The following is a 25,771-nucleotide window of genomic DNA, read 5'->3' as shown; positions in this document are numbered from 1 at the left end:
ACTGGGCCAGCTGAACATAACACTGGGGCTTGAATAACACAGACTTTTAATCATTCACCATGGAGACCAAATCGTATTACCAAAATACCAGTTCTGATCACACTTACCAACAGTCCTTGTATTTAAGGGGATGAAAATACTGTACATACCTATTAGCAAGATGAATGACAGAATAATGACAGTAGAAACACACGGGAAACATGTAACACTGGAATTACTGGCACTAAGAACAATGTCAATACACAGAGTTTCAAGTTAAAGCTTGGAGATAAAGGGGGATAACTGGGTTACAAGCAGTACATTGATTGCATCTAAGAAGTCACAACCAGTAAAGTTCCAATCTTCATTGCAAGAAACACAAATAGTGAAACTACCAGGATTAAAAATTACAATATTTGACAACCAAAATTATTTAACTTCTATCATATGGTTTTATTGAATTTTTCTCACATGAAACTAATGATCATGACACTTAGTGACCATAGTGATCCGAGGGTTAAACGTTTGCGTTCATGAGAACGACCACTGAAAATGACATTAGGTTAACTTAGTGGACAAACCAATGGAAATGTTCAAAACAAATTCTTTCAAACATATTACTGACTTTTCACATTGGTGTCAAAATAAATAATCTTGTATTTCATTAACAAACACTGTTATTACCTTTCTAATTGTGTGTGGATTCTAGTTTTGAGAAATCAGATTAAGAAATGATTGTCCTTTCCCAAATTATGTTAACTAGCTGACAAGGTTAGCTACAAGTGCAAAAACAGTTGTTAAGAAAATAGCATCTCTGAATAATACAGCAAGCTTGAGGCATAATTCGACTGACGTCAATGTTATAGTATGAACATATGTAGCAAGAATAAGAATATTTCAGCACGAATGTTTATAAATAAGTTAAAATATAATTGTGATGATATGGCATCTGAAAGCTAATTGAATATTTGAAGTGGTTGGAGAAACTGATCTATCAGAATACATAAGATATAACACATTTACATGTTTAAGGCCTGCTGTCAGCGTTGACGTGAAAACGATGTTGTTTCTGGTGATAACCAATGTCAAGACAGCATCATGATATACTGAAGAACTCGCTAGCAAAGTAACATACATATTCTGTAGGACATCATTACAGTCAAAAAGCATGACCAAACTCACATACTATGAATTGAAAACAAACATATTCGTAAAGAATTAGGTGGTCCTAAAAAAAAAGAAGTACCTTGAATGGTACTTTTTTTCAAAATCTCTGATGTCAGAAAACATCATTGGATGTTGACCATTCCACAAAACGATTGCAGCACTTTGACTTCTGTAAGTCTATGTTATGGGAGTTAGGATTGTCTAAGTGGTACGATCGCTTCAAGGAACAGGGCCCACATTTTTAAGACTGCGACCAAACCTAACGCTTGAGACCAGTCTCAATCAATTCAGACATCTCCCTGTGAGCTGATCTGACAAACACCCACATAGCAGATTAACTCAGGTGAAACCGTCCAATCAAAATAAAGGAAGTATGGGTGCTTGAGCCAATTCATTGTCAGCTATTTGAAACAGGTCAGGAATTTCAATCTTTACAAACGAGGACCCCCACACAACACAAACATGCCTAAGATGGAGTCCCTTCTTGTTGTTATTCGTCGGCACTCAGACACAGAGGGTGTAGAGAATATTCACAATATATGCCAGTCTTATTTTTTTAACAAAATACATTCAGAACTGTTGTAAGATTGTTTTCAAAATGCCAAAGTCAGATGTGCTGGTTTGAATAGTTCTCTCTCTTACCAAGAATTTAGAAGCCTCAATGGTGATTAGAAAGTTCCCCTGATGTAGTTTCCTATGGAGGGATAGTCAGACAACATGACAGAGTAAAACATCGGATCTTAATTAGATTGTGCCTGAAATATGTTAATGCTGGGTTATGTAGCTGTAACAGCATGTGCTACTGGCCTGGTATAACGGTCAACTGTTTCAATGGTATTCACACTCGGCTCACAGATCAGCTGAATACGATCATAATACACTGAGGTGCGTTAAAAGAAATGGTAACTACCGGCATACACCTAAAAAAAGATTAGCAACATCCCTTCTTATCTTCACATGACCCAGTTTTATATGCTCTCTTTTTAAATATCTATAAATGACATTGACCTCATTTATATAAAAGTCTAAGAGGTGAGTGAGTGAGTGAGTGAGTGAGTGAGTGAGTGAGTGAGTTGGGTTTAATGCTGCTTGGAACAGTATATTAGTTATATCCTGGTGTGTCATCGTAATGTGGGAGGAAAGCCCGAGGTGATGTAGGTCTCAGAATTCACCACTTCGGTGAAACCCACGAGCACGGGTATGGTGCTGACAAACCTAGAAACATAATGGGGGCTAGCCGGGATTCAAACCCACAACCCTTAAGTTTCCGGCGTGCCCAAGTGAAGCAACTCTTAATTGAGAATTGCGGCATCTTAGACAACTGGGCCACAAGAGCACAATGTTGCCCGAGTCATGATGCACAGAGGCAGAGGATGCAGTTAATGCTGGGCAGCCAAGCAACAGTTGCCATGGAGCAGTTACCACAAAGGTCATTAGATTATCAATTTCCTGTTTTTCAACTTGGTATAATTTGTAATATTTTTTATCAGAGAATTAGTACACTGATTACACAAAATGTCCTTTTTATGTGAAAATATGGAAAGGGGGGCGTAACATTTCACCAGGTGTATATATGAGCATGAACATTAAAATTCTACTGAGGTAGTTAAAGCAAAGCTGGGTTGACACAATTGAGAACAGATTGCTGAGCAGCCATATAAATCAAAACTAACAGAGTCAAGTATAAACAAGATTGAGCTGATGGGGTTTAAATTCTAAAGACTGCTATCGAATCCACTCCATACACATATCAAACATATCATGTAATGCTTTATAACATAAACCATCTGCACACATCCACATGATCACTTGAAGTATGTACTTGAGCAACAAAGTTGAAAGTGGAAGCGGTACAAACAAAGCACCTTGCACCTTCGACACCGACCAGGATGTGAGGGGGCTGACAATTTCATATTCTGGGGGCAGGTGAACTGGGAATTTATTGAATTTTCTTTTCTTAAATTCCACAAAATACTGTGAAAATATATGTTTGTTGCACATGATGGTGGTGCTGAAAACTGTTGTAAAAAAAACTAAGACATTGATCTGATCCTCCTTACAGAGAAAAATAACGGTTGCTCTTGAAACAATGACTAAAAATATATTCTACACCAAAATTCCCAGCCCCAAATAGATTACTACATTGAGGGTTCCTCTGGAGTCCAAAGCACCAGCGGATAGCAACAACAGTGAGTGAGTGAGTTGGGTTTAACGCTGCTTTTAACGGTATTCCAGTTATATCATGGCGTGTCAGCTAATGTGGGAGGAAAGCCTGAGTGATGCAGGTCTCAGACGTTTACCACTTTGGTGAATTCCAAGAGCACGGGTATGGTGCCGACAAACCTAGAAACATAATCGGGGCGAACCGGGATTCGAACCCACAATCATAGGTTTCTGGCGTGTCCAGGCGACGCAACTCTGCACAGCGAATCGCGGCGCCTTATATGACTGGGCCACCCGTGCCCTGATAGCAACAACAACTTGTCAATTACTTGAATCTGTTGCAGTTATGACAAAAAGTGTTATAATATTTCTTTTTTCTACTTCTGCACGTTCAATTGACATTAAATACTTAATGCTTGATAACTTTGAGTTCTGCCAGATTTTTCCATTTCAATCAAGAAAATATTGAACAGTGCCTCAAATATAACCTCACTTTTGCTAGTCTTGGTGAAAATTTACCAGACTGCAACCCACTGACCAGCGCCACTGTAAGTCCTCATTCAAGTAGTTGTCACTGGATGTTCTGTTCACTATTTGTTTACTATCTCATTCCTGTTTTGCAAAACAGTGACACTGACTGGTTATGGTGTGTCATTAGATCTAGTCATATACGACTTTTACGAGATTTTAGCATGATTACAGTAAACAGTAGTCTTAATTTAGGCTAAGCTGTTTGTAATCCTTTTACAATAAAATTTGACTTATCTTACATTTACAATATTTCTTTTGGTTGGACAGTGCTGACAGATTACAGGGGGAACCTGGGACACGACCTCATGATCAGCAGACCCTTGAGACAAGGGCCACAACTCCACACAGAACATGACAGAACCTCAGACTTCTTGGATTTTCAATACTAATCACATCAGTTTGTACAACAAACAGGCCCTTGATATCAGCTACTGAAAACCTTGTTAATCCAGTAACCTGGCAAATACGGGCATGAAAATATTACATCATAGATTCACTTAAAATCAATGGAGTAATGTCTGACCAAGGAACTAATATGCTGAAAGAGGACAGTTGGGGACAAAATTCAGGAAGGCCACACCAATAAACACTCATGAATGAAGCTGCCTGCCAAATCCTTTGTTTATTTAGCTGTCGATTATCATACCAGTTCAACTACACTTTGTGTTTATCCATCTGTCAATCATTAGGAAGCAGTAATGTGGATCACAGACGTCGATAATGAACAGATGAGTTATGGTGACCTCAGGCATTAACAATGTGTTCAAGGACTTGTCTAGGATTTCACAATACGTTTACAGGGAATCACGATGTGCTTTCATCACACATCAATACATACCAGGATACTCAAGTCTTGAAATGATGCATATTGTGAGCCATTACTGACAGCTTTCCATGCTTCATGCAAGTGTTGCTGTCTTGTTGTCATAGTTTAACGCAATCAGATATTTGCAATCTTTTTCTTGCATGACAGGCGGTAAGGTAATGCTTGCCAGAGCAGTAAGAGGCCATTTTATTGCAAAACAACGTAAATATTACCAAAAAAAATACTTGACACATGTATATTACGCATCTGTGAAAACTGACACCCCTTCTTAGACTACAAACTCTTTGTATAAGGGAAGCCTGTGGTTAAGAAAAGATTATTTTTTTTCAAAATTGGAAAAGGGTAAGGAAATTGACATAGCTATAATTCCTAAATCCGTAACAGTTTTCATACCTATTATCCCTATTCAGAAAGTATGAATGGGTTGGTTAAATGCCACTTTGAACAGTATTTCAATTACATCATGGCGTGTCAGTTTGATGTGGGGGCAAAAAACAAAATGATGTCAGTCTTGGGACGTTTACTTTGGAGAAACCCATGAGTATGCGTTCAGAGCAGACAAATATTCATTTTCTTGAATCTTGGACATGAACCGGAACATAGGATCTTGGTATGTCTAAGGGGCAAAACTCTGCCGGCCTCTTTATCCCAGTATTGCCGTGTGGAACCAACACACATACCAAGGTTCAGTGCTACTGGCTGACCCTGCCTTATATATTTTTTAATGAGATAATATTGCAATTTCTGTTTTGATTTTGGGTACACAACAAACAAACTGATCCGTTAAATTTGTAAATAAATATGCTTGACAATTAATTGTAATAGTGTATCTGATGAAATACCCATTGATAGGGTATTCATATTAGGGGGAAAACAAAATCATCACACACACAAAAATATTGGACTGGAAAGTAAGCAATTGTAAAAAAAAAAAAAGTTGGAAATGCCATGAATTATAGCCATTTTTCTTAAAAATAACGATATCACATTTGTATGCATATGAATTACTGTTCACAATTATGACAATACTGAAGACTAAATATTGGAGAACAATAAATATACATGGCAAGGGTATTAAACAGGTTTTCGAAGCATGGTAGAGGGACTGTCCTACAGATGTCATCGCATGTCGCGATATGAGCGTATCAGTAACTATTTAATGTCGATGTATTTATACAAATTTATGATTATGGATACTAAATTAATAATTCACTGTTTACATTTGTCAAACTTACCATGGTTAAGAAGGCATGATATTTTGTGATACTTTTGAGTCGATATATTTTCTCCAAAATACAACAAACATTTCTTTTTTACAAATGCACTGAGGATGTTATTATATACTCATAATCATGATAATAATGCATCAGAGGTTGTCATCATAAATGATTACAAGGGTTTACAGTCCATACAGATGAAAAATTAAACAACCCTACATATTGCCTCATCACAAATATTATATTTCGGAATATCATATGGATTAATGATGCCCGACTGATGTGTTGTTGCCAAATCATGTCACTACACTACATCGTAAGAACCGTAGCAGGCGAGATGTGTGAACGTCTTAACCACCATGCTTTTACAGCACCCCTTTGGGCCGAAGTTTACCATAGCATAGAATGCAAATAATGTCATTGCCTTAATTATTATTGTGTGTATTACAATAGATGACAAAGTATATTGATATATACATGAATATCAATTTCAGTCAGTGAATACATTGGATTTAACATCGTCTTGAACAGTATTCCTATTATATCATGGCATGTCAGTTTAATGTGGGAAGAAACACTGAAGTGATGCAGGTCTCGAACGTTTACCACTTTGGTGAAACCAACGATCACAGGTATGGTGCTGACAAACCTAGAAACAAAACGTGGGCGATCCAGGTTTCAACTCACGATCCTAGGTTTCTGAGTCACAACTCTGCACAGCCATTTGCAGCATCTTAAACGACTAAAATATCAATTTCACATGACATGCTTATTACTTATTATTCCATATGACCACCAGAGCCTAAGCAAGTGATTGTAAGTTGGATGTGACTGTCAGTGTTATGTGCAATAATGTGAAATTATTTGATCATCATATTAGCGAAATTGTTTCATTAACTAAAATATTTCATCCTTAGATTAGGGAGTAAGATTATGTCAGCCCTGCTTTGAACAGCATTTCAGTTTAACACGTAGTGTAGTGAGTGAGTGAATGAGCAAGTGAGTGAGTGAGTGAGTTGGGTTTAACGCCGCTTTTAACGGTATTCCAGTTATATCACGGCGCGTCAGATTAATGTGGGAGGAAAGCCCGAAGTGATGCAGGTCTCAGACGTTTACCACTTCGGTGAAACCCACGAGCACGGGTATAGTGCTGACATACCTAGAAACATAATCGAGGCGAACCGGGATTCGAAACCACAATCATAGGTTTCTGGCGTGCCCAAGGGATGCATCTCTGCACAGCGAATCGCGGCGCCTTAGACGACTGGGCCACCCGTGCCCCCTAACACGTAGTGTAAGTTAAACATGGGAGGAAGGACTGAATTCATGCAGGTTGGCAACATCATTTACCACATTTGTGAAACACAGGGTTAGAACTAAACATAAAAGCTTTACTAGCCTGGGTAGAGATTACATGCCCTTGTGATGTTAAAACAATGGGGAAATTGGGCAATTTGTACTAGCACGCATGAATTTGTACCACCCCTGGGCTTGGGGGCAAGTGATAGGTCTGACCCTGCCACAAGAGGGGATCACATAATCTGGGCAAATCTGAGATTCAAACCCACAATCTGCAGATCCTTGCACAACAAAGGGAGACAACCTGGGGCACCAAATTGGTTTGTTTGTTTGTTTGTTTGTTGTTTAACGCTGCACTCAGCAATATTCCAGCTATATGATGGCAATCTGCAAATATTCTAGTCTGGACCAGACAATCCAGAGATTGAAATCATGAGCATCAACTGATCACGACACATATCCTTAATATGATGAAACACAAGGTCTCAAATATATAAATAATTGATCCGAACAAACTAAAAGGAGACAAGTACCGAGGAAAAGCACCAAAGACAAATAAAAACAAATTGCACAAAATATTGGCACAAAACAAAAATAAATGACTAGACGAGCAAAAGCAAAACAGAGTATTATGCAAATAATACAACAAGAAGGAGCAATGGGACTGGGTTTAAAGCTGTCATCGGATGCAGCGAGCACCAAGCTGGTTTCTGTGACACAACTGTGGCCATCGCCAACTGTTTGATAACCGTCACTCCCTAACTGTGTGACATGACTACAATACTTTGTCTCAAGGTCTACCGGTATAGTAAAACATAATTCAGGAAGCAATCTGACAGAAGAGTCTGAAGTAAGCATAAGAAATTAGGCAAGTAAATGGTTCAGGTTAAGCTGCTTCCTTGTACTAGATACACAAGTAGAATTGTTTGGGATTAAAAGTAAAGAAAGATTAATTTTTGGAAATCATAAATAAATATTGAGACTCATCAGATGACTGTAGATTGTAGAAGATATTTTGTTCTGTACATGATCAAATGTAATTGTTTTGCGTCTAAATACTGAGAAACATTCTATACTAGGGTTGTAATAATAATGCGTAGATCTAGTCATGACACAATACTAATAATCATGATAATAATGCACCAAAGTTGATACATCATGAACCGTTGCAAGCACAGTTTGAGGGTTTACAGTCCATACAGATGAAAATCTAAAACAGTGTGAAGAATTATGAATACTGTCATACAGCTTAAAACATTGTTTGCTAATGTATACTGTGAGTGTACTAGTACACCAGTCTACTAGCCACCCAAACAAAATATAACCTACGATGTCAAAATACATTATTCTTTATGTCCTTGATACAAAATGTACTTGTAGTATGACCAAAGCCTTATGTCAAGTCACTCAGAAATTACATGATAAGTAAACATGTATTTTAAACCAGGAAGAAATGCACAAATAACAAAGATTCATAAGCATCCAATACAATTGCATAAAGCTATACATGACGAGCAGAATGCTGCCAATTTTGAGTTGCTTCCCTCGTACTGCAGTATGTCAAGAGTTGCTGCCCTTGACTGCTATTTACCACGATATGCTGCCCTTGACTGCATATACACCGTGCGTTGCTTCCCTAGATCAAGAGTTGCTTCCCTTGACACTGTATACGTCAAGAGTTGCTTCCCTTGATACTGTATACATCAAGAGTTGCTTCCTTTTACTGTGCATACATCAAGAGTTGCTTCCCTTGACTGCAAGTGAGGAATAAAATATTGAGAAAATCATATTTCCATGATCACATTTGAAGCCTATGATACTTCTGTTGGGCTCACCGTAATTACACTGTTTCAACAATGGCGAAACTATACATGGATTTATAGGAGAGAATTTCCAAAAAGCACTGCTTGTTTGCTTAATGCTGTGTGTAATATAGGACCAGTACCTAGAATAAAGACTACACCTTTACATTCTGGCTAAAAAATCAAACCAAGTGGTTCTAAAGTCATGATTATCAGATAGGTAAGCAGGTCAAAAAGCCCATCCGGTCTCACAACAGAAATAACCTGTCCGAATGTTGATAAATATGTTCTATACTTATCACCACTGATTAAACACTGATTAGTACATAGAATACTGCCACAGCTCCACGTGTGATGTCACACAGCCCAATCTCCAGCTAGGTCAGTGCAAGAATACCAGTGGGATGCCACCATTTTAATCTTTGTAACTTTCTATGTGCAAAGCCTTCCAGAGAATACAACTGGTTTTAACATTTGAAACATATTTGTCAATACAATCCATTCATTACCTTATTGTTGGGCTGAAAAATCAGAAAGAAAACCCAGAAAGTCTAAAAAAATAATTCTTCTAAATATGTTGTGTAATACAACAATGCCATTAAAGCATTAAGAACATATAACTGAGACAATTAAATCTTAACTTTCAATAAAATAAGGGTTAAACTCAGATATAATATTCATATTTAATAAACAAAACATTTGAAATACAAGGTAAGAGACATATTCCTTGTGTACAGGTTAACAATTCAATAAAATGTTCTCCATGAAGGAATCAGTGTTCAAAACCGCATTATCATTGGCTACACATCACCAAGTATGGCCACTGTACATGGCTATCATTTCCATGGCAACTGTTCATATTCAATTGAGAACATTTGGTCTTAATGATGAAAGTAAAGTCTACAATAAATTACATATGTCTCAAATGTTTCCATTTGACAGTCACAGAGCTACTAGAGCCGTATGCACAGAACTTACATCTGACATTAACATATACATTATGATATGTCCACAGCAGGAGCGAAGATGTTTATTGTGGAATTGAAGTACAGCTTAACCTCAGCCAAACCTGGCACAGAGCTGGACACCAGTCCCTTCATTCAGGTGCCTCATTATCATTACCCAATGCTAAACTGGAGCACATATAAAAGGCAGCTTCAATTGTGTGTCTCTTTATGCCCCCTAAGCCTATCACAAATCATAGAGAAATACTCTGATCCCAAACCTGTAAACATGATGCATAAAAGTTGCATCACAGGGATGTGCCAAGTCACTCAAAACGATCTTAGTACTAAGACTTTTGTAGTTGTTCACTCCTTATCAGTCTTTGATATCTAGAATGAAGTCAACGGGTCCTTGCTTCAACCATTATGTTAAGATCAAGGGGGTCCCTAGATTAAGAAGGTCTCTAGATTAAGTGGGTCTCTAGATTAAGGGGGTTCCTAGATTCAGAGAGTCTCTAGATTCAGAGAGTCCCTAGATTCAGGGAGTCCCAGATTCAGGGAGTCCCTAGATTCAGCAAGTCCATAAATTCAGGGAGTCCCTAGATCCAGAGAGTCCATAGATTCAGGGAGTCTCTAGATTCAGGGAGTCCCAGAATCAGGGAGTCCCTAGATTCAGGGGTCCATGCTTAGATCTACAGCACTTTAGCCTAAGATTGCCTTGTGCACGTGGGCCCAGGATTAGTGCTGCAAGGATTCATGTTGTCACAATGGCATATGTACACAGGTAGTCAGGGAGGTCATGGCATGATAATGTGTGATACATGACAACTTGACACAGGGACTTATCTAGGATTCCAAACTGATTGCTCTCAGCAAATTGTGAATTGGGATTTTAGGGCAATAATGTGAAACTAAGCACTGAAACTTCTTCCTCTATAGTGGTCCTGTTATCTGTGAAAAGCAAGTCACCTTACAAAGCCATAACACTAGTCATAATTATAACAGCATGAATGGGGAAATGTTTAATTACACTTTGGAATTTTTTACAGACATTTGCTGCTGAATATTATTTTTAGGTTTCGTGGAATCCAAAAACCAACTTATAAAATGGTCACTCCAAAGGAACCCTATTCATTGACTGCAAATTACTAAGATCCAAAATGACTCCAAACATCTTGTACACTTGAGTCAACCTATCAGTGTGCATATACCAGCAAATATTGTTTTAGAATTCATTTTCACACCAAATAACAAGGCCCTGTGTATCTTGCTCTTGTATCAATACAATATTTGTGCATGACCTTACAATACAATACGATACTTGTATCAGGGTTAGATTTCGTTTTTTCTCCAAAAATGATTTGTTACCAAGTTGCCATCTACCAACTGGTAAAAGTGGTAGTGAACAAGGATATGTCTTTTCAGACTTGTACCAAGCTTGTCCTTACAGACTGATGTATATTACAAACCCTGCCTCTCCTGGCACATTTGCATTGAAATTTCAGTGAATCGTTACAGCCATTGCTGTTACAGGGTTTGTATTCATGGCCCTACACCTACTCAACAAAAACAGCCCAGTACATTCTGACTTAGATACACACAAGTAACCATGGTAACAGAACTGTATAACAATTCCAGAACAAACAAGATCCTCATATACACAGACATTCCAGCACTATATTGGAACATTGGCATGCAAAAATAATAAAATCTTACAAAACAAATACTTAAAATTGCATACTACAGCCTGTACAAAAGAGTTACCAAATCAACTAAACATGTTCTCCAACACGCAATACTGCCAGCCTGATACTGCCATACTCCACGAGATGGAGGAAGTGCACTGCTGTTATATGTTTTAGTAACATAAGATGCCATACAACTAAATATCAACAGAAATACCTAGGAAAAGAATGGTAAAGCCTCACTCAGCACTTACAAATGCTGAACAGCGATGGCTTTCTTGTAGTACAAAACACACCAGTCTTCCTCATCAGAAAACTGATGGGTCGGTTTGGCAAAAGTTTGTAGTAAAATGGGTTTTACATATTTAGTTGCGTCGTTCTTGCGTCGGCCATCACAGTAATGTACACTTATGGTTTCGTTTCCTCACGGGTTGGGGCTGCAACACTGCTCGCACAGCCTCGTCAAATACCTGGAAAGATAACACGACTTCCTTGTCTCACTTGTGTAAATCATGTGTACAAAATTAAAAAAGAACAGCTATTACCACTAGAACGAACACTTTTTGTTTATTAGTTTATTTAATGTCACAATTTGTCAGCGAAATGGCTCCCTAGAAATAATCAAGACTGGACCAGACTAGTCAGTGATCAATCCCTGGTTTTGTTTGTTTGTTGTGTAATACCGCAGTGAGCAATATTTAATAAGGGTAAAACGATACATCGTGAGTTTTCATGCGATGACATGTTTTTCTAAAATTAATGACTTACTACTCGTCTAAAGACCCCCAGCAGGTTTGCCAGTCAAATATATCAAAATGTGTTGTAATTAGAATTTCAAGTTCATTACTAAAAATAGCCTAGCTCCTTTAGAATCTGCTCTGAAATATTTAGTCAAGAAGTTCTCATGATTTGACTAGCCTTCAAAATTTACACTAATCTGATACTGATAGCCCAAGGCAACTGAAGGTAGTCCTCATTGACTAGTAGCTTTTGAACATGTTGAAGGCTATAATTCTGATACAGTTCTCAATGCTTACTTTTGCAACAAACTTGGAAGAGAATAAGACTGACATAAATGTAACCATTGTAAACATGTTGTAGTGTTCAAGCAGGACCAGTTGATGATATGTGTTTCCACAGCTTCTCAGTAATAATCTTGTCTTAATGGTGGTAGAAATAAAGATGCCAGGAGTAAGAATGTCATGATAAACCTTGGCACACTTTTATCGTTTAAGGTTTTGGTTTGGTTTGTTGTTTAACGCCACACTCGGCAAAAACATATTCCAGCTATATGGCGACGGTCTGCAAATAATCGAGTCTGGGCCAGACAATCCAGTGATTGACATCATGAGCATCGATCCTCACAATTGGGATACAATGACATGCATCAACCAGGTCAGTGAGCCTGACTACCCGATCCCGTTAGTCGCCTCTTACGACAAGCATAGTCATCATTTACGGAAGCAAGGGTTGCTGAAGAAAAATATCATGAGTGGCTTGAAGCACACTTGAAAACAATTGCCTTTCAGTTGGAGCCATGGCAGGATGCACAATAACTACTCTCCATGTCCAATTTTCTTCTATCAATCAATTTGGTTTCAAACAAGGAAAAGGTCATCAACACTTAACTAAAGCTTTGATCACGTACACTTTGTTTCCATTTTTTCATTGATAAACTGATCTCATTCAGGACCCTCATCTGCATGCTTGGGTTTTGTTTGTTTGTTTGTTTTGTTGTGTTTTGTTGCCTTGAGCAATATTTCAGCCATGTGCTGCATCCTGTAATGAATGAAGCCTGGACCAGACAACACAGTGCTTGATATTGTGAACAATATTTCGTAAAGTCGGGGGACAATGACAAGTCATCGACCATGTCACCGAGCCCCACCACCCAATTCATTAAGTCGCCTCATATGGTCGGCACAGGATGCTGGGGATCATTTGAAACCAGAATCATTGCTCCAAACTTCCGTACCTGCTTGAGTCCTCTCTGCGTGAGTGCCGAGCACTCCATGTATTTGACTGCTCTCACTTTGTTGACTAACTTCATCCCTTGTTCTCGCTTGATGGGCGCAAGACCCTGAGCAACTAATTGGCCGATCGTTTCTTTATTTTCTCTTAAATCTATTTTTGTACCTGAAAATGAAAAGAAAAGAAAATAACTCTATATCTCTGCCACTGACTTGAAGTCCATCATAATCATTCTGTTTGTTTGTTATTTAATGCTCTACTCAGCAAAATAACAGATGTGTGACAGGGAACTGTAAATAATAAAGTCTCGACCAGACAGTCCAGTGTTTGACATCATGAGCATCAATCTATGCAATTTGGATATGATGACATATATCAACCAAGTCAGTATGTAAAAGCACAGGTGGGTGAAGACCGATTCTAACCCGGATCTTCACTGCCGTCCAAAAGGTTTTTTAACATGATGATAGTGATGGGGTGATGAAACACTATATCAACATGATTTGTCTTGCTATGGGTGACAAGCATGGTATTGCGCTAACAAAGTCAAGGTTCATACAAATATGGAACACTAAAATTCAAGGCCCCTCAAGGTTTTTTCAAGGCTGTCAAATGTCATTTTTAAGTTTTTTTTAGTTGAGTTATCTGCCTTTGTCTGTATATCATAAAACCAACATACTACACCATCATATAAATCCATAAAAAGCAGTATGATTATCAGACACTTTCCACCAAGATTAATTTTCATGTCCAACAAACTCTGTATGGTCTTTGACAAACAAATCTATCACTGTGATAAATGTCATACTTTGTTTGCTTTTTTAAAAATATTTTTATTAACAAGTATATATATTTCATTTTCCCCAAGTTCAGGGCTTTTCAAGGGAGGTTGGTGATTTTCAAGTCTTTTTTCAGACTTGACACTAAACTAAACTTCCTTTTCCTGCCTGTGCGAGCCCTGAAAGTAGGGAGAATCATCAAGGTGAAACTGGATTTGACGCATGATTAGCAGCTAAGGGAGACAACACTTACCAACAAGTATAACGGGGGCATCAGGACAGTGGTGCTTGATCTCGGGATTCCATTTTGTTGTGACATTTTCAAAGGAAGAGGGACTCACAACACTAAAGCATATCAGGAACACATCGGTCTGCAACACAAGAAAGTCCTCGTTATATACAACCAGCTTAGTCAGCTCTAACGAGGAAAACCAAGGAACAACCTTAACCCAGTGTATGGGGCACTTGGAGTGAGAAATTTGGGTGTAATGCCGCCTTAAACAGTATTCCAGTTATATCCCGGCGTGTCAGCTTAATGTGGGAAGAAGCTCCAAGTAATGCAGGTTTCACTTTGGTGAATTCTATAAGCACAGGTCAGGTGCCGACAAACCAAGCAACATAACTGGGGGGAACTGGTATTCGAACCCGGTATATAGGTTTCTACGTGCCCATGGGATGCAACTCTGTATAACTACTTGGGGCGCCCGGGATGACTGGTCACTCATGACGGCTGGGGCACTGGGCAGGTCGCAGGGGGCAGGGGGCACTAGCAAGCAGCAGGGGTACTACTTAGTCATTTAGTTTTTAATCACATGATATCATCCACTAGGGGTGACTATTGGGGTTATTTTCACTGTTGTGACTGTCTTGCCATTGTAGCAAAACTATTACGATAGTATTGCAATAGTGTTAAACCAACTACATAATTACAGTAATCAATGCAATAGCAAGAGTGAGTGAGTGAGTGAGTGAGTGAGTGAGTGAGTGAGTGAGTGAGTGAGTGAGTGAGTGAGTGAGTGAGTGAGTGAGTGAGTGAGTGAGTGAGTGCGTGCGTGAGTGAGTGAGTGAGTGAGTGAGTGAGTGAGTGAGTGAGCGAGAGAGCGAGGCTTTACACTGCTTTCTTAGCAATTTTCCAGCAATATCACAGTCAGGAACATATGGCAGTGACTGTGAATTATTATGCCCTGTCTGTCGTATAAATCCAACTCAAAGGTTAAGTACAGAAAATGGTAATAATAACTAAGAACACAAAAACTGTAAAAGATGTAAAAGGGCAAGTGAAAATATTGCAGGATGAGTACAAAGTAATATCTACTCGCCCTGCAGGACAATTCTTTTAGCCCTGATGTGTTACATATCATATTGATCTTTGAAATAAATAAGTTTCATCGGGCTAGCAAACTTGAGTTTTTCACACTTAAAGAATGTTTTTGCATTTATGGAGGCATAAACATTAAAATCAATGTGCACACTGTTTAATTAAACATATATATCTTCATAAATGCAAAAACACAAAATAAGGATTGAAGCTACTTGAGTAATTCTTAAATGTCCAGCACTCATAAAAATGTGTTGACAGTTTTCCCTTGGCATGCTTGGGAGGTCTGCTTCCTTTTGCTTCCATTTGTCATAAAATTTTTACCTCCATAAACACAAAAATAATTTTTGAAGTCAGTTCTTATGATTAATAAATTAGTCTACGATAATAACTTCACAGATTGCCAATTTAATCATTACCACAAAGAAACATTGTAGACAATGATACGAAATCAATGGCATGATTCAGCCCAATAATACAACACAAGCCCCGCCCACACAAGCCCCGCCCACTATATCATCAGCCAGTGTGGAAACAGTGGTCCACAAGTGGGCGTGGCCTACTTATTTTAAGATTTACAGAAACAAGAATGGAAAACAAAACTGCTAGGTCAGCCAATCAAATGCTATGGAATTACTTGCAACTTATTCACACAAAAAATGAATGAATCAGATCACAATGTATGCCACAGTCTTCACCCAATGTAAGTGATGTAGTGATGACTGAGTGCAAGTATACAGATAATGCTGATTTATTTGTCCTAAGAAGTCAACGTTGCTCATTTTGATCCATAACTGACATTTTGTGTGGTACTACTACTACTAGGATGAGAAGAGAAGACAAGGCACAACCTGTGGGTAGGAGAGAGGCCGGAGCCTGTCGTAGTCTTCCTGTCCTGCTGTATCCCACAATCCCAAGCTCACTGGAACACTGTCAACCATCATATTGGCCGTGTAGTTGTCAAATCTGAAAACAGATAGTAATAATAATAACAACAACAACAACGATAATAACCATCATATTGGCCGTGTAGTTGTATGCTTGTCGTAAAAGGCGACTAACAGGATCGGGTGGTCAGGCTCGCTGACTTGGTTGATGCATGTCATCAATCCCAATTGCGTGGATTGATGCTCATGTTGTCAATCACTGGATTGTCTGGTCCAGACTCGCTTATTTACAGACCGCCGTCATATAGCTAGAATATTGCTGAGTGCGGAGTTAAACAACCAACCAACCAACCAACCACTACTACTACTACTAATATTGGCCGTATAGTTGTCAAATCAACAACAAAAGAAGAAGTCCATTTATAATGTGCCATTCGACTCAAGTGCATGCTCAAAAGTAAACATTATTGTTACCCCTGTCAATGGATAAGTGTGCTCTTGATTTTCATTCTCAGCTCCCTATGGAGTATACAAACGATGCTGGACTACATACCACCACAAATTGATAGCGTCAAAAAGGGTCTCAATACAGATGTGTAATAATTCTTCAAACCTGTGTAGCATTAAAGAACACAGACACACACAGACACAAACTTACACAGACACACACTATTAACAGATAATAACACCTGGTACAAACTACCAGTCGGTAAAAATATTATTCATTTTACCAGTCTATAATCAGAATTTTACCAGACTAATCAGAGTGATCTCCCTTTTTACACATCAGCTTGCTAACACCAAACGCATTTTACTCTTGCAATATCTCAAACATTATTGTAACCGTATTGCCAGTGTTTGAAACAAAAAACAATTGCTTTAGAAGCTGCAGGCCCTGACTAAACACTTCAAGCAATTATTGTAAAAACAAAATGCAGCTTATTGTGATAAATAAATAGACATGTAAATTAACTGCAGGCCATGAGGACTTTAAAACTACGGGCCCGACACGAGATCTACCTTCCACAGGTATATGGACAGGCACAAATTTCGAGCACTGAGGATTTCAATGATTTCATATAATGCCTCTTTAGTATGTACCACAAATAACAATGTAGAATGCGGGAAGCATTCAAAGCTATAACAACCTGTGACAATCTGGGTTAAAATAGGTCTTCAGTAACCCATGCTTGTTGTAAGAAGCAACTGTGCTTGTCATAAGAGGCGACTAACAAGATGAGTGGTCAGGCTCGCCGACTTGGTTGATGCATGTCATTGCATCCCAAATATATAGACAGATACAGATGTCAATCATTGGATTATTTACAGACGACTATCACATAAATGGAAAATTGCTGAGTGGAATGTGAAACAAGAAACAAACAAATGATGACAAAGCGTAATATGTCTACAAAATCATGATTTCATTGAAATCGGGTGAGTGCGTACAGTATTTCACGACAGGGGACAGAGTTTGGGGCTTCACACATTGTACCCAATGAATGCTGAACCACTAGGCTATGCCACCGTCCCTGGTCGTGTCAGGTAAACCCAAGGCAAAAAACCCACCCATTAGACAGAACTTGTCCACAGTCGAGAAATATTACACCTTTTGGCAACTATGGCAACTTGGGATATTGATAGATAAATTGAGTATTTTAAGCTTTTGTGCTGATTTGCTGATGTGGCTGCCACTGGAAGTGTCCATAGATCTTCACACAGAGAGATATTACTCCGCAAAAAATCAGATTTTAATGAGATTGGCTAAAGTCTAGATTTGACAGAGTGCTTGGGCTGTTGCTGGTGACGAGGCAGTAAGTATGTCTCTCGCTGGAAGCCATATTTGATTTCGGGTCATGTTGCCTAGAAAAACTTTAAAAAAACAACAAATGGTGACCACCTCACCCACGACATTTCAGGCTTCTGGCCAACATGATTAAGATTTGGAGACAGATATTGTTTAATTCTTTTAAAATCAAACTAAAGCATGCCAAAGAAAGCAAACTGGCGACCATACTGAAATAACAATTTTGATGCTTGGAACGAACTTGAACCCCTCATTACAACAGATATCCACACATTTTGCTGAATCCATCAACAATTTATTGAAAAGGTACAATATTTATGGACGGTGATGATTTTTAACAACACCACACACTGCCTTTAGGGCCAGGTGATCTGAAAACATCCCTGTATTGCAGGGATAGAGCTGATCTGAAAGTTTTCACTAGCCTGGGTAAAGAATAAATGCCCTTATACCATATTCGACGTAATAAGCGCCCAGGGAGTATTCAAAATTATAAATAGGGGGCTCTTATTAGAATATTATTTTGGTGAAAAAAAAACAGAGTTGAAAGATAAATTTCGTGGTTTATGCTGACAGCCTGAAATGTTTACTTACGACAGACATATTTTTCCAGAATTCAAAAGCCCATAATTAAGGGTGCATATAACCATGATAACACATGAGTGCGTATTATACGCGAATAAATAAGTCTTTTGTACATTGACCAATCGGAAGGGGTGCTAATTGGGATTGTTCACTAGCCAATATATTAGCGAATAAAATTAGCGCTTATTAGAGCGGGGCGCTTATTACGTTGAATACAGTATGTCGAAACAATGGGGAAATTGTGAAATGTGTACTCGTCTGCTAGGATCTGTACTAGCCCTGGGCCAGCGTACAGTGTAACCTTGCTGTATTGAGATACGTACACTGTGGGAACATATTCCCCGGGGAAGCTGTCGGTGGTGTACGAGATGAGCATGCACGTCTTGCCCACGGTCCCGTCCCCCACCACCACACACTTGATTGGTCGGCCTTGAGCCATGGTCACTGTCCTCTGTATGCAGATCTGCCGGTCAGCAAAGTCGAGCCTGGGAACTCTGGAATCAAAAAACAATTTGAAAAAAAAAACGTTTGTTAGTTTGATCACTACAGCTTACAGGCAATCTGTACAGTCTCTGCCAAAACTGATGAAACTGACCTAGGCATGTTCCAGAGAGCCACAAAGCGATCTTAGCGCTACGACTACTCAGCGATAGAAACTAACAGTTTTAGTCCACTAGTCCTCATAGTGATAACATATAGCAAAACTCCTTATCAGTTCCAGATGAATTCTGCGGTAAAATTACCATAATTCTGCGGTAGATCCTGTGGTAAAAAACATGACCAATTCCCTGTCAAAAATTAATACCTCATTTTTTCTTTACAAATCCGGATCTCTTGCATTTATGGTACGATATAAACATAGTTTATGTAGTCATAATACCACAAGAACGTTTAAAAGTGAGAAAAGAAATTCAAATTCTGTTTTAAGGTAGGATTCGTATTTTGTATGTTTGAATCGTATGTTTGAGCATCATTCGAGTGCAAAATTCGACATAAATACTTTCAAATAATGAAAATTTATGTATTTATCTGCAATTCTGAGGTAAGTTGCATTTTCTGCAATTCTGGGACTGCCTTATGATACCTTAACTTTTGGGCAGTTTGGCAAGGACTGTGCCAGTTATCTAATGCTGCCACTGTAAGCCTATGATAAAGTATGGATTTTAAATTAACGCTTTGAATAATTTGTGGAACGGGCCCCCTAAACTTTGCTTTTGGTATCATTTTCAATCATGTTCAATAGACGGTTGTGTTAGAATACAAGAACTATTTATTATCAGCTGAGCTTACTTGATCACAGAGAGTTATATCCGAGTCGGACTTTGGCCTATGGTCAATGTGGATTAATTCACAGGCTGTTGGTATTCAGTGTTCAAAATAAAGTATGAAAGTCAAGGGCCCTTGCCATCACAAAAGGGCCTCACCATGTTTAAAGTTTCAACTTTAGGGGATCCCTGAATTCAAGTACATCTACTACAGCAACAAACTTTGAGGACATGTTTCACATACAGTAAACTACGGTTATAATGAACACGGTTATAACGAACTAATGGATATAACGAACTAACTTTCTAGTCCAGACTATTTGCTGTAGTTATGCTGTATATATGCTTATAACGAATTATGGTTATAACGAACTAAAATAAGTAGTCCCTTTGAGTTCGTTATAACCGTAGTTTACTGTACACAATTACTAAGGGAGGGAGTGATTCCCCTTTCTGTCAGTTCTTACATTGTTCCAAGTATGGAAGTAACTTCATCCTGTTCATAACAACTATAGACCTGGAAGTGACCAATCATGCTAATAGGAAAGTACTTTATCTGTACCATGGCCTACGAGATCAATATTCACTGCCTACTTACAATAAATAATCACTGTGATGCTCAGCATCTGAAAGCCTTACTTAATAGGATATAAGGAATAAGCTTAAGTTATTCTGGGATTTGTCTAGGATTCCAAACTATGTGTCCTTGGGGTGCAAAATGGGGACAGATTGTGACATTGTTTAAAAACATCGATTTTGTAATGTTTTATTTCCTTCAATTCTGAGGAGTTGGGCATTTTTGTATTCAATCTGGAAATTTTTAGTGTCATTTGCTGCAAACTTGGGGCTGAATATCGGCTTGTGAGCATATCTAGATAAATCTGTGTTACTATATCCTAAGACTGCATGATATTACCGCTATATGGTAAATAGCAATACAACCTTTGACAATATGTATTACAATACAATCTGAACATGCTGAATGTGTTGATATATTGAGAAAATATATACAGCAAATCTCTGATGAATAATATTTCTAAAACACACTGCCATTGTCATTGTTACTTCCCTGGGTACAAATAGCAGCCGAGCCTCTCGACTATGAGATCATTCGAAATACAAAGGAGAAAGCGTTGATTTGGTCTTTGAAAATGAAGAGCAGTTGGAAAGAGGCAGAAAACATAGCAGTATGCCATCGCTGTACTGTTATGGTGAGAAATGGTGGTACAGTCGTCCCTAGTCATAATGACATGTTTTTTACACAAGAGATTTCAGCAGTGCAAAATTCCCTGGTTATAAAACCACCCTAATTATAACCAATGCTAATCTTTTTCAGAACAAACGTTACAAGTAAATGGTTTTAATGCCATGTTTTATTTATTTTGACAATAAATTGGCATTGTAGTTAATCTTTTGGAGATATTTCCCTCTTCTAAACCAACAATTGCATTGATCTCAGCCCACAGTTAATCCTTACACAAAGCATCATTCACCTTCTTGAAATAACAAATGATAATATTCATTTAAAAAAGCTAAAAATAAATTGGCATTTCTGGTTTTCTCCACCCTGGTCACAATAGGGTATTTTCTGCTGCACGAAAGGTGGCATTACAACCAGGGAGGACTTTGCATGCAAGCAGTCTCGCAACACAGGCACCCGCAACATCAACACTTGATTACTTCCACCAACACAGGCACCCGCAACATCAACACTTGATTACTTCCACCAACACAGGCACCCGCAACATCAACACTTGATTACTTCCACCAACACAGTTATTGTCTCTAGTAACAGCAGCTCTAAGTCTTGTTACTCTTGCACATCATTGCAGACAACAATATCTCATTTGTTTGTCTTCGAGACCAAAATGTTAATGGCAATATATTTCAACAGGTATCATAATCCAGACCTAAGTTTCGCAAAATACTGCAATACAAAAACCAAAGGAACAGATGTTACAAAGTTCACCAATACATCGATAATATTATTAAACAATATGATGCGTGATACACATTTATCCATTCATATTTTAATTTTGTATTCCTTTAATTTTGGTGTAAATCTGAGATTTCGTGAACAGGGACTTTGCTTTTGAATTTAATAATAGAAAATACTTATATGTTACTCTAGTTTTACCTGAAATAAATTGTTGATTGCAAAGAGACATTTTATATCTTAAATATCAGACCAGATATTCAGAAATTTTGAAGCCTTTTTAATAAGTGTTTATGCCCCTTGAAACATACACATTTATGCAAAATTGCCATGAATTAATAACCACGCTTTGTATCATATCAGGAGATAGTCGTATCAGGGCAACCTACAAGGCAATACATAGCCCTACCATATCCTCTCACCCATTCCTTCCTTACCATATTGGTCAAGATTGGGGTCTACAGATCCAGAAAAAAGTCTAGCTATGGATTGCACAGAAAGTGTAGGAATTACAGCACACTTCTTCAAAACTGGTGATTAACGATTGCACATAGTAACTAAAACATGCAGGTCACAGATAAACTCATGTCTACACAAGAGAAAAGTGTGCTCTTAAAATTGATTAATACAGATTTTGATTCTATTGCACAAAATCCTATATTGTAGTGAACTTTCAATGATGGACCAGTCTGGAATTGGGTGTTCAGTCTCTGACTCTGGACTGTGTGTCACAACCTAGGATGTTGTTAAATTTGGATACATTTTAACATTGATTTTGATATTTCATTCAAAGCAGTAATGTAAACCTATCCATAAAATGTCTTTGATCCTCTTTATTGGCCCTATCAGTGAAATACAAGTCATCACTGCAGAGCAATAGTTACAGCCATAACAACTTGCAATGGTAAATTCTAAATTTCAATTTGGGAATTTGTACTGACATTTGCTTCAGGCTATGGGCCAAATATTATCCTCAGGGGTAGATTAATCCCTAAGTCTATTTAAGTACACTTAAAACCACTAATGATGCTCATCTTCAATAAGATGTTGACTAATTGGATCAAAATTATGATAGGTTAAATAATGATTAGCTGATGTGGATTCATAAAAATCTCATATAAAAGTTTGGACAATATACTTTAGTACCACCCTTTCATAAGCCATGATCCATATTGACTAATTTCATGTGTAGAGCCCTTACCCTTATTGCATGTAGTAGCTTATGATCATGCAAATTATGATATATGGCCAAGGCTCCAGATACAAATTCTACCTGCCATTCCCACAGGTAAGACTTTCGCTGTAAAAATGTGCACAAAAAGCTTCTTGCAAGCACTGCACATTGATCATGGACTAACTTTTTCACAATTTTCCTCATAACATATAGCTGTATTAAAATCGAGTGTAACCACACCTTAAATATGATATGGAACTCCTAAACATGCTAAACATATGTATTATTACAATTGCTAACTTAGATTAAAGGCAGGATAATAGACAAAATCTGCATTTTTTAAAACGTAATGTGGTAAAATCTGTGTGTATTGCTACAAGTTCTAAACCAGTACACATACTCCCCTCAGTACCTCTATGGTGAATTTACAAAACACACCCTACACATTACACGAAAACAAAGACTGAGGCCCTACAAGTTAAGGCAAGGAAATCAACTCTCCAGATGTGTTTTAATTTCATCCACACCCCGCTGATTGCTAGTCATGATTAAATTTGATGAATATAGGAAAATTATCCAAACAGGATGTGAACATGGAAACTTTTCATCAAACTCATTTGACAGTTGAAATGAGACCGTCTGACTCAGAGAGAGAGGAGGTTCAGCGAGGTATCACCGCTACACAAAGACGGTATGAGCTGAAATGGATGACTCATACAAGCATCTTAACCGATTACAGCATCGAATTTGTGTCTTACCCTTCAAATATGTGTATGATTCAATCAAAATGTTTCCAAATGACCATAATATCATAGAAACATTTCTCGAAACAATGTCATTTCAGTCCACACTTTCTAGATCGCCGCCATATTTAATGAGCATTGGGAGACTAAAAATAACATCCAATCAAAATCATCGTTTCATCTTCCCTAGGTGGTCTCCCTTGCATTCCAATGGAGAGATAATTCTCCTGATAGGCGAAGCGTATCACTTTCCCTGAAACAACACCACGAGGGATTCTTCGACAGAAAAGATAAAATGAAGATATGACACCGTTCCCAAGAGCGTGGTTTCGTCCTGATTATTTCGATAAAATGATGATTTCTGCTGCTGCCAATAAATCTTTCTCTCGTTTAATGGACGCTCGGTAACTTTGAAACCTATACGGGTGTGGCTTGGATCTAGATTTGCCTAACCTTTTATCAAAGCATCAGTAATGGAACTGAAAAATTATGCCAGGTGCGAATGTTTTTTTACGTGTATTACACATGAGTTCCAAAGTACATGTCATGGGTCTTCAAATATTTCTAAATTAATAATTTTAAAAATGCATATATATATATATATATATATATATATATATATATATATATATATATATATATATATATATATATGCACACTGTGGTAATTTAACTGGGAAATTATGCAAAATAAATTAGTAAACAGAATTTTGATTCACAATTTACAGTTGCCAAACTGATGGATGTTATCAGGTATATCATGTTTAGATATTATAAGTAAGCCCGGCTACGAATGCGTATGATGTTAATAACTACTTTTTAAAAATGTTGGCAGGGTATAGTTTTTATGAGGAACGGTAATTGCAAGTATATATGTGGAAATGAGACCGAGGAAACATTGCAATCTGTCGAGGCCTACATATAGCGTTGCCGTCACTCCCATTTCCTGTGTAGATAAACAAACCGCGTGTAACCTGACCGAAGTGTAACGGAGTGTTCGCTATCTTGTCATAAGAGTAGAAGACTGACTCCCAGTCTGGAGGACATACGATGTTCTACCTCACACGCGGACGCCCTCACAACCTCGTAATGGAAGCATGATGGTAGAACGTCGAAAGAAATGCTTGACGAAGAAGTTTTGTATATTTGAATGTTCTCATTACTTTAGATATATCTGGTACCTTTTATCACACAATCATCTAACATCGCTGTAAAAGTACAGTGCATTTTGAATCAATTTGTTTAACAAATTCTGTACTTGCCTTTTAGTACAATCGTAAATTGTACTTTTTATTAACAAATAAAACAACGCGAGTAGACATGAGTAAAATTATTTGGTCAGTTAATGGTTATCGAATTAACCATGCAAGATGTCTGGTTCTTATGTTGTATTATTACCAAGCAGAACATGGGTCACACACCGTGAAGCACAGCCCCTCTTTCCAATATTTGTGCATCTTTTTGTTGTCTGAGTTGTAATTCTAAATATCCAAAGAACAATTTATATTATGTAACAAAGTGGATTTACATAAATGTCCTAGAATGACTTCCGAAGTTTATACCCAAGTAAGTACCTGCTCATATCGTATTTCAAATTCATTTCTTTTGATTGTCATAAGTTCGAAAATATGTGACTACTTTCTAAATTTACAAGGGTTTGAAATGTGAGCATTTCCTCGGGTGGGGAAACATG

General features: G+C 37.9%; 1 protein-coding gene across 1 annotated transcript; it reads right to left on the bottom strand.

Annotated features, from left to right (window-relative positions):
• Positions 1-7,044: 7,044 nt before the first annotated feature.
• Positions 7,045-24,218, bottom strand: LOC124122520 (ras-related C3 botulinum toxin substrate 2-like). The gene is made up of 6 exons (XM_046485566.2): positions 24,094-24,218; positions 19,284-19,454; positions 16,533-16,647; positions 14,617-14,734; positions 13,589-13,749; positions 7,045-12,083 (listed from the first exon to the last, which is right to left on the bottom strand). Exons 2-6 carry the CDS (start codon positions 19,397-19,399, stop codon positions 12,006-12,008), a joined length of 588 nt encoding a protein of 195 aa, XP_046341522.1. The 5' UTR covers positions 19,400-19,454; positions 24,094-24,218; the 3' UTR covers positions 7,045-12,005.
• Positions 24,219-25,771: the final 1,553 nt, after the last annotated feature.

The sequence above is a fragment of the Haliotis rufescens genome, unplaced genomic scaffold (assembly GCF_023055435.1).
Source record: "Haliotis rufescens isolate VD_foot unplaced genomic scaffold, xgHalRufe1.0.p SCAF_9, whole genome shotgun sequence".
NCBI lineage: Eukaryota > Metazoa > Mollusca > Gastropoda > Lepetellida > Haliotidae > Haliotis > Haliotis rufescens.
Note: the sequence above shows the minus strand (reverse complement) of the source record. Positions and strands in the feature narration are given on the sequence as shown.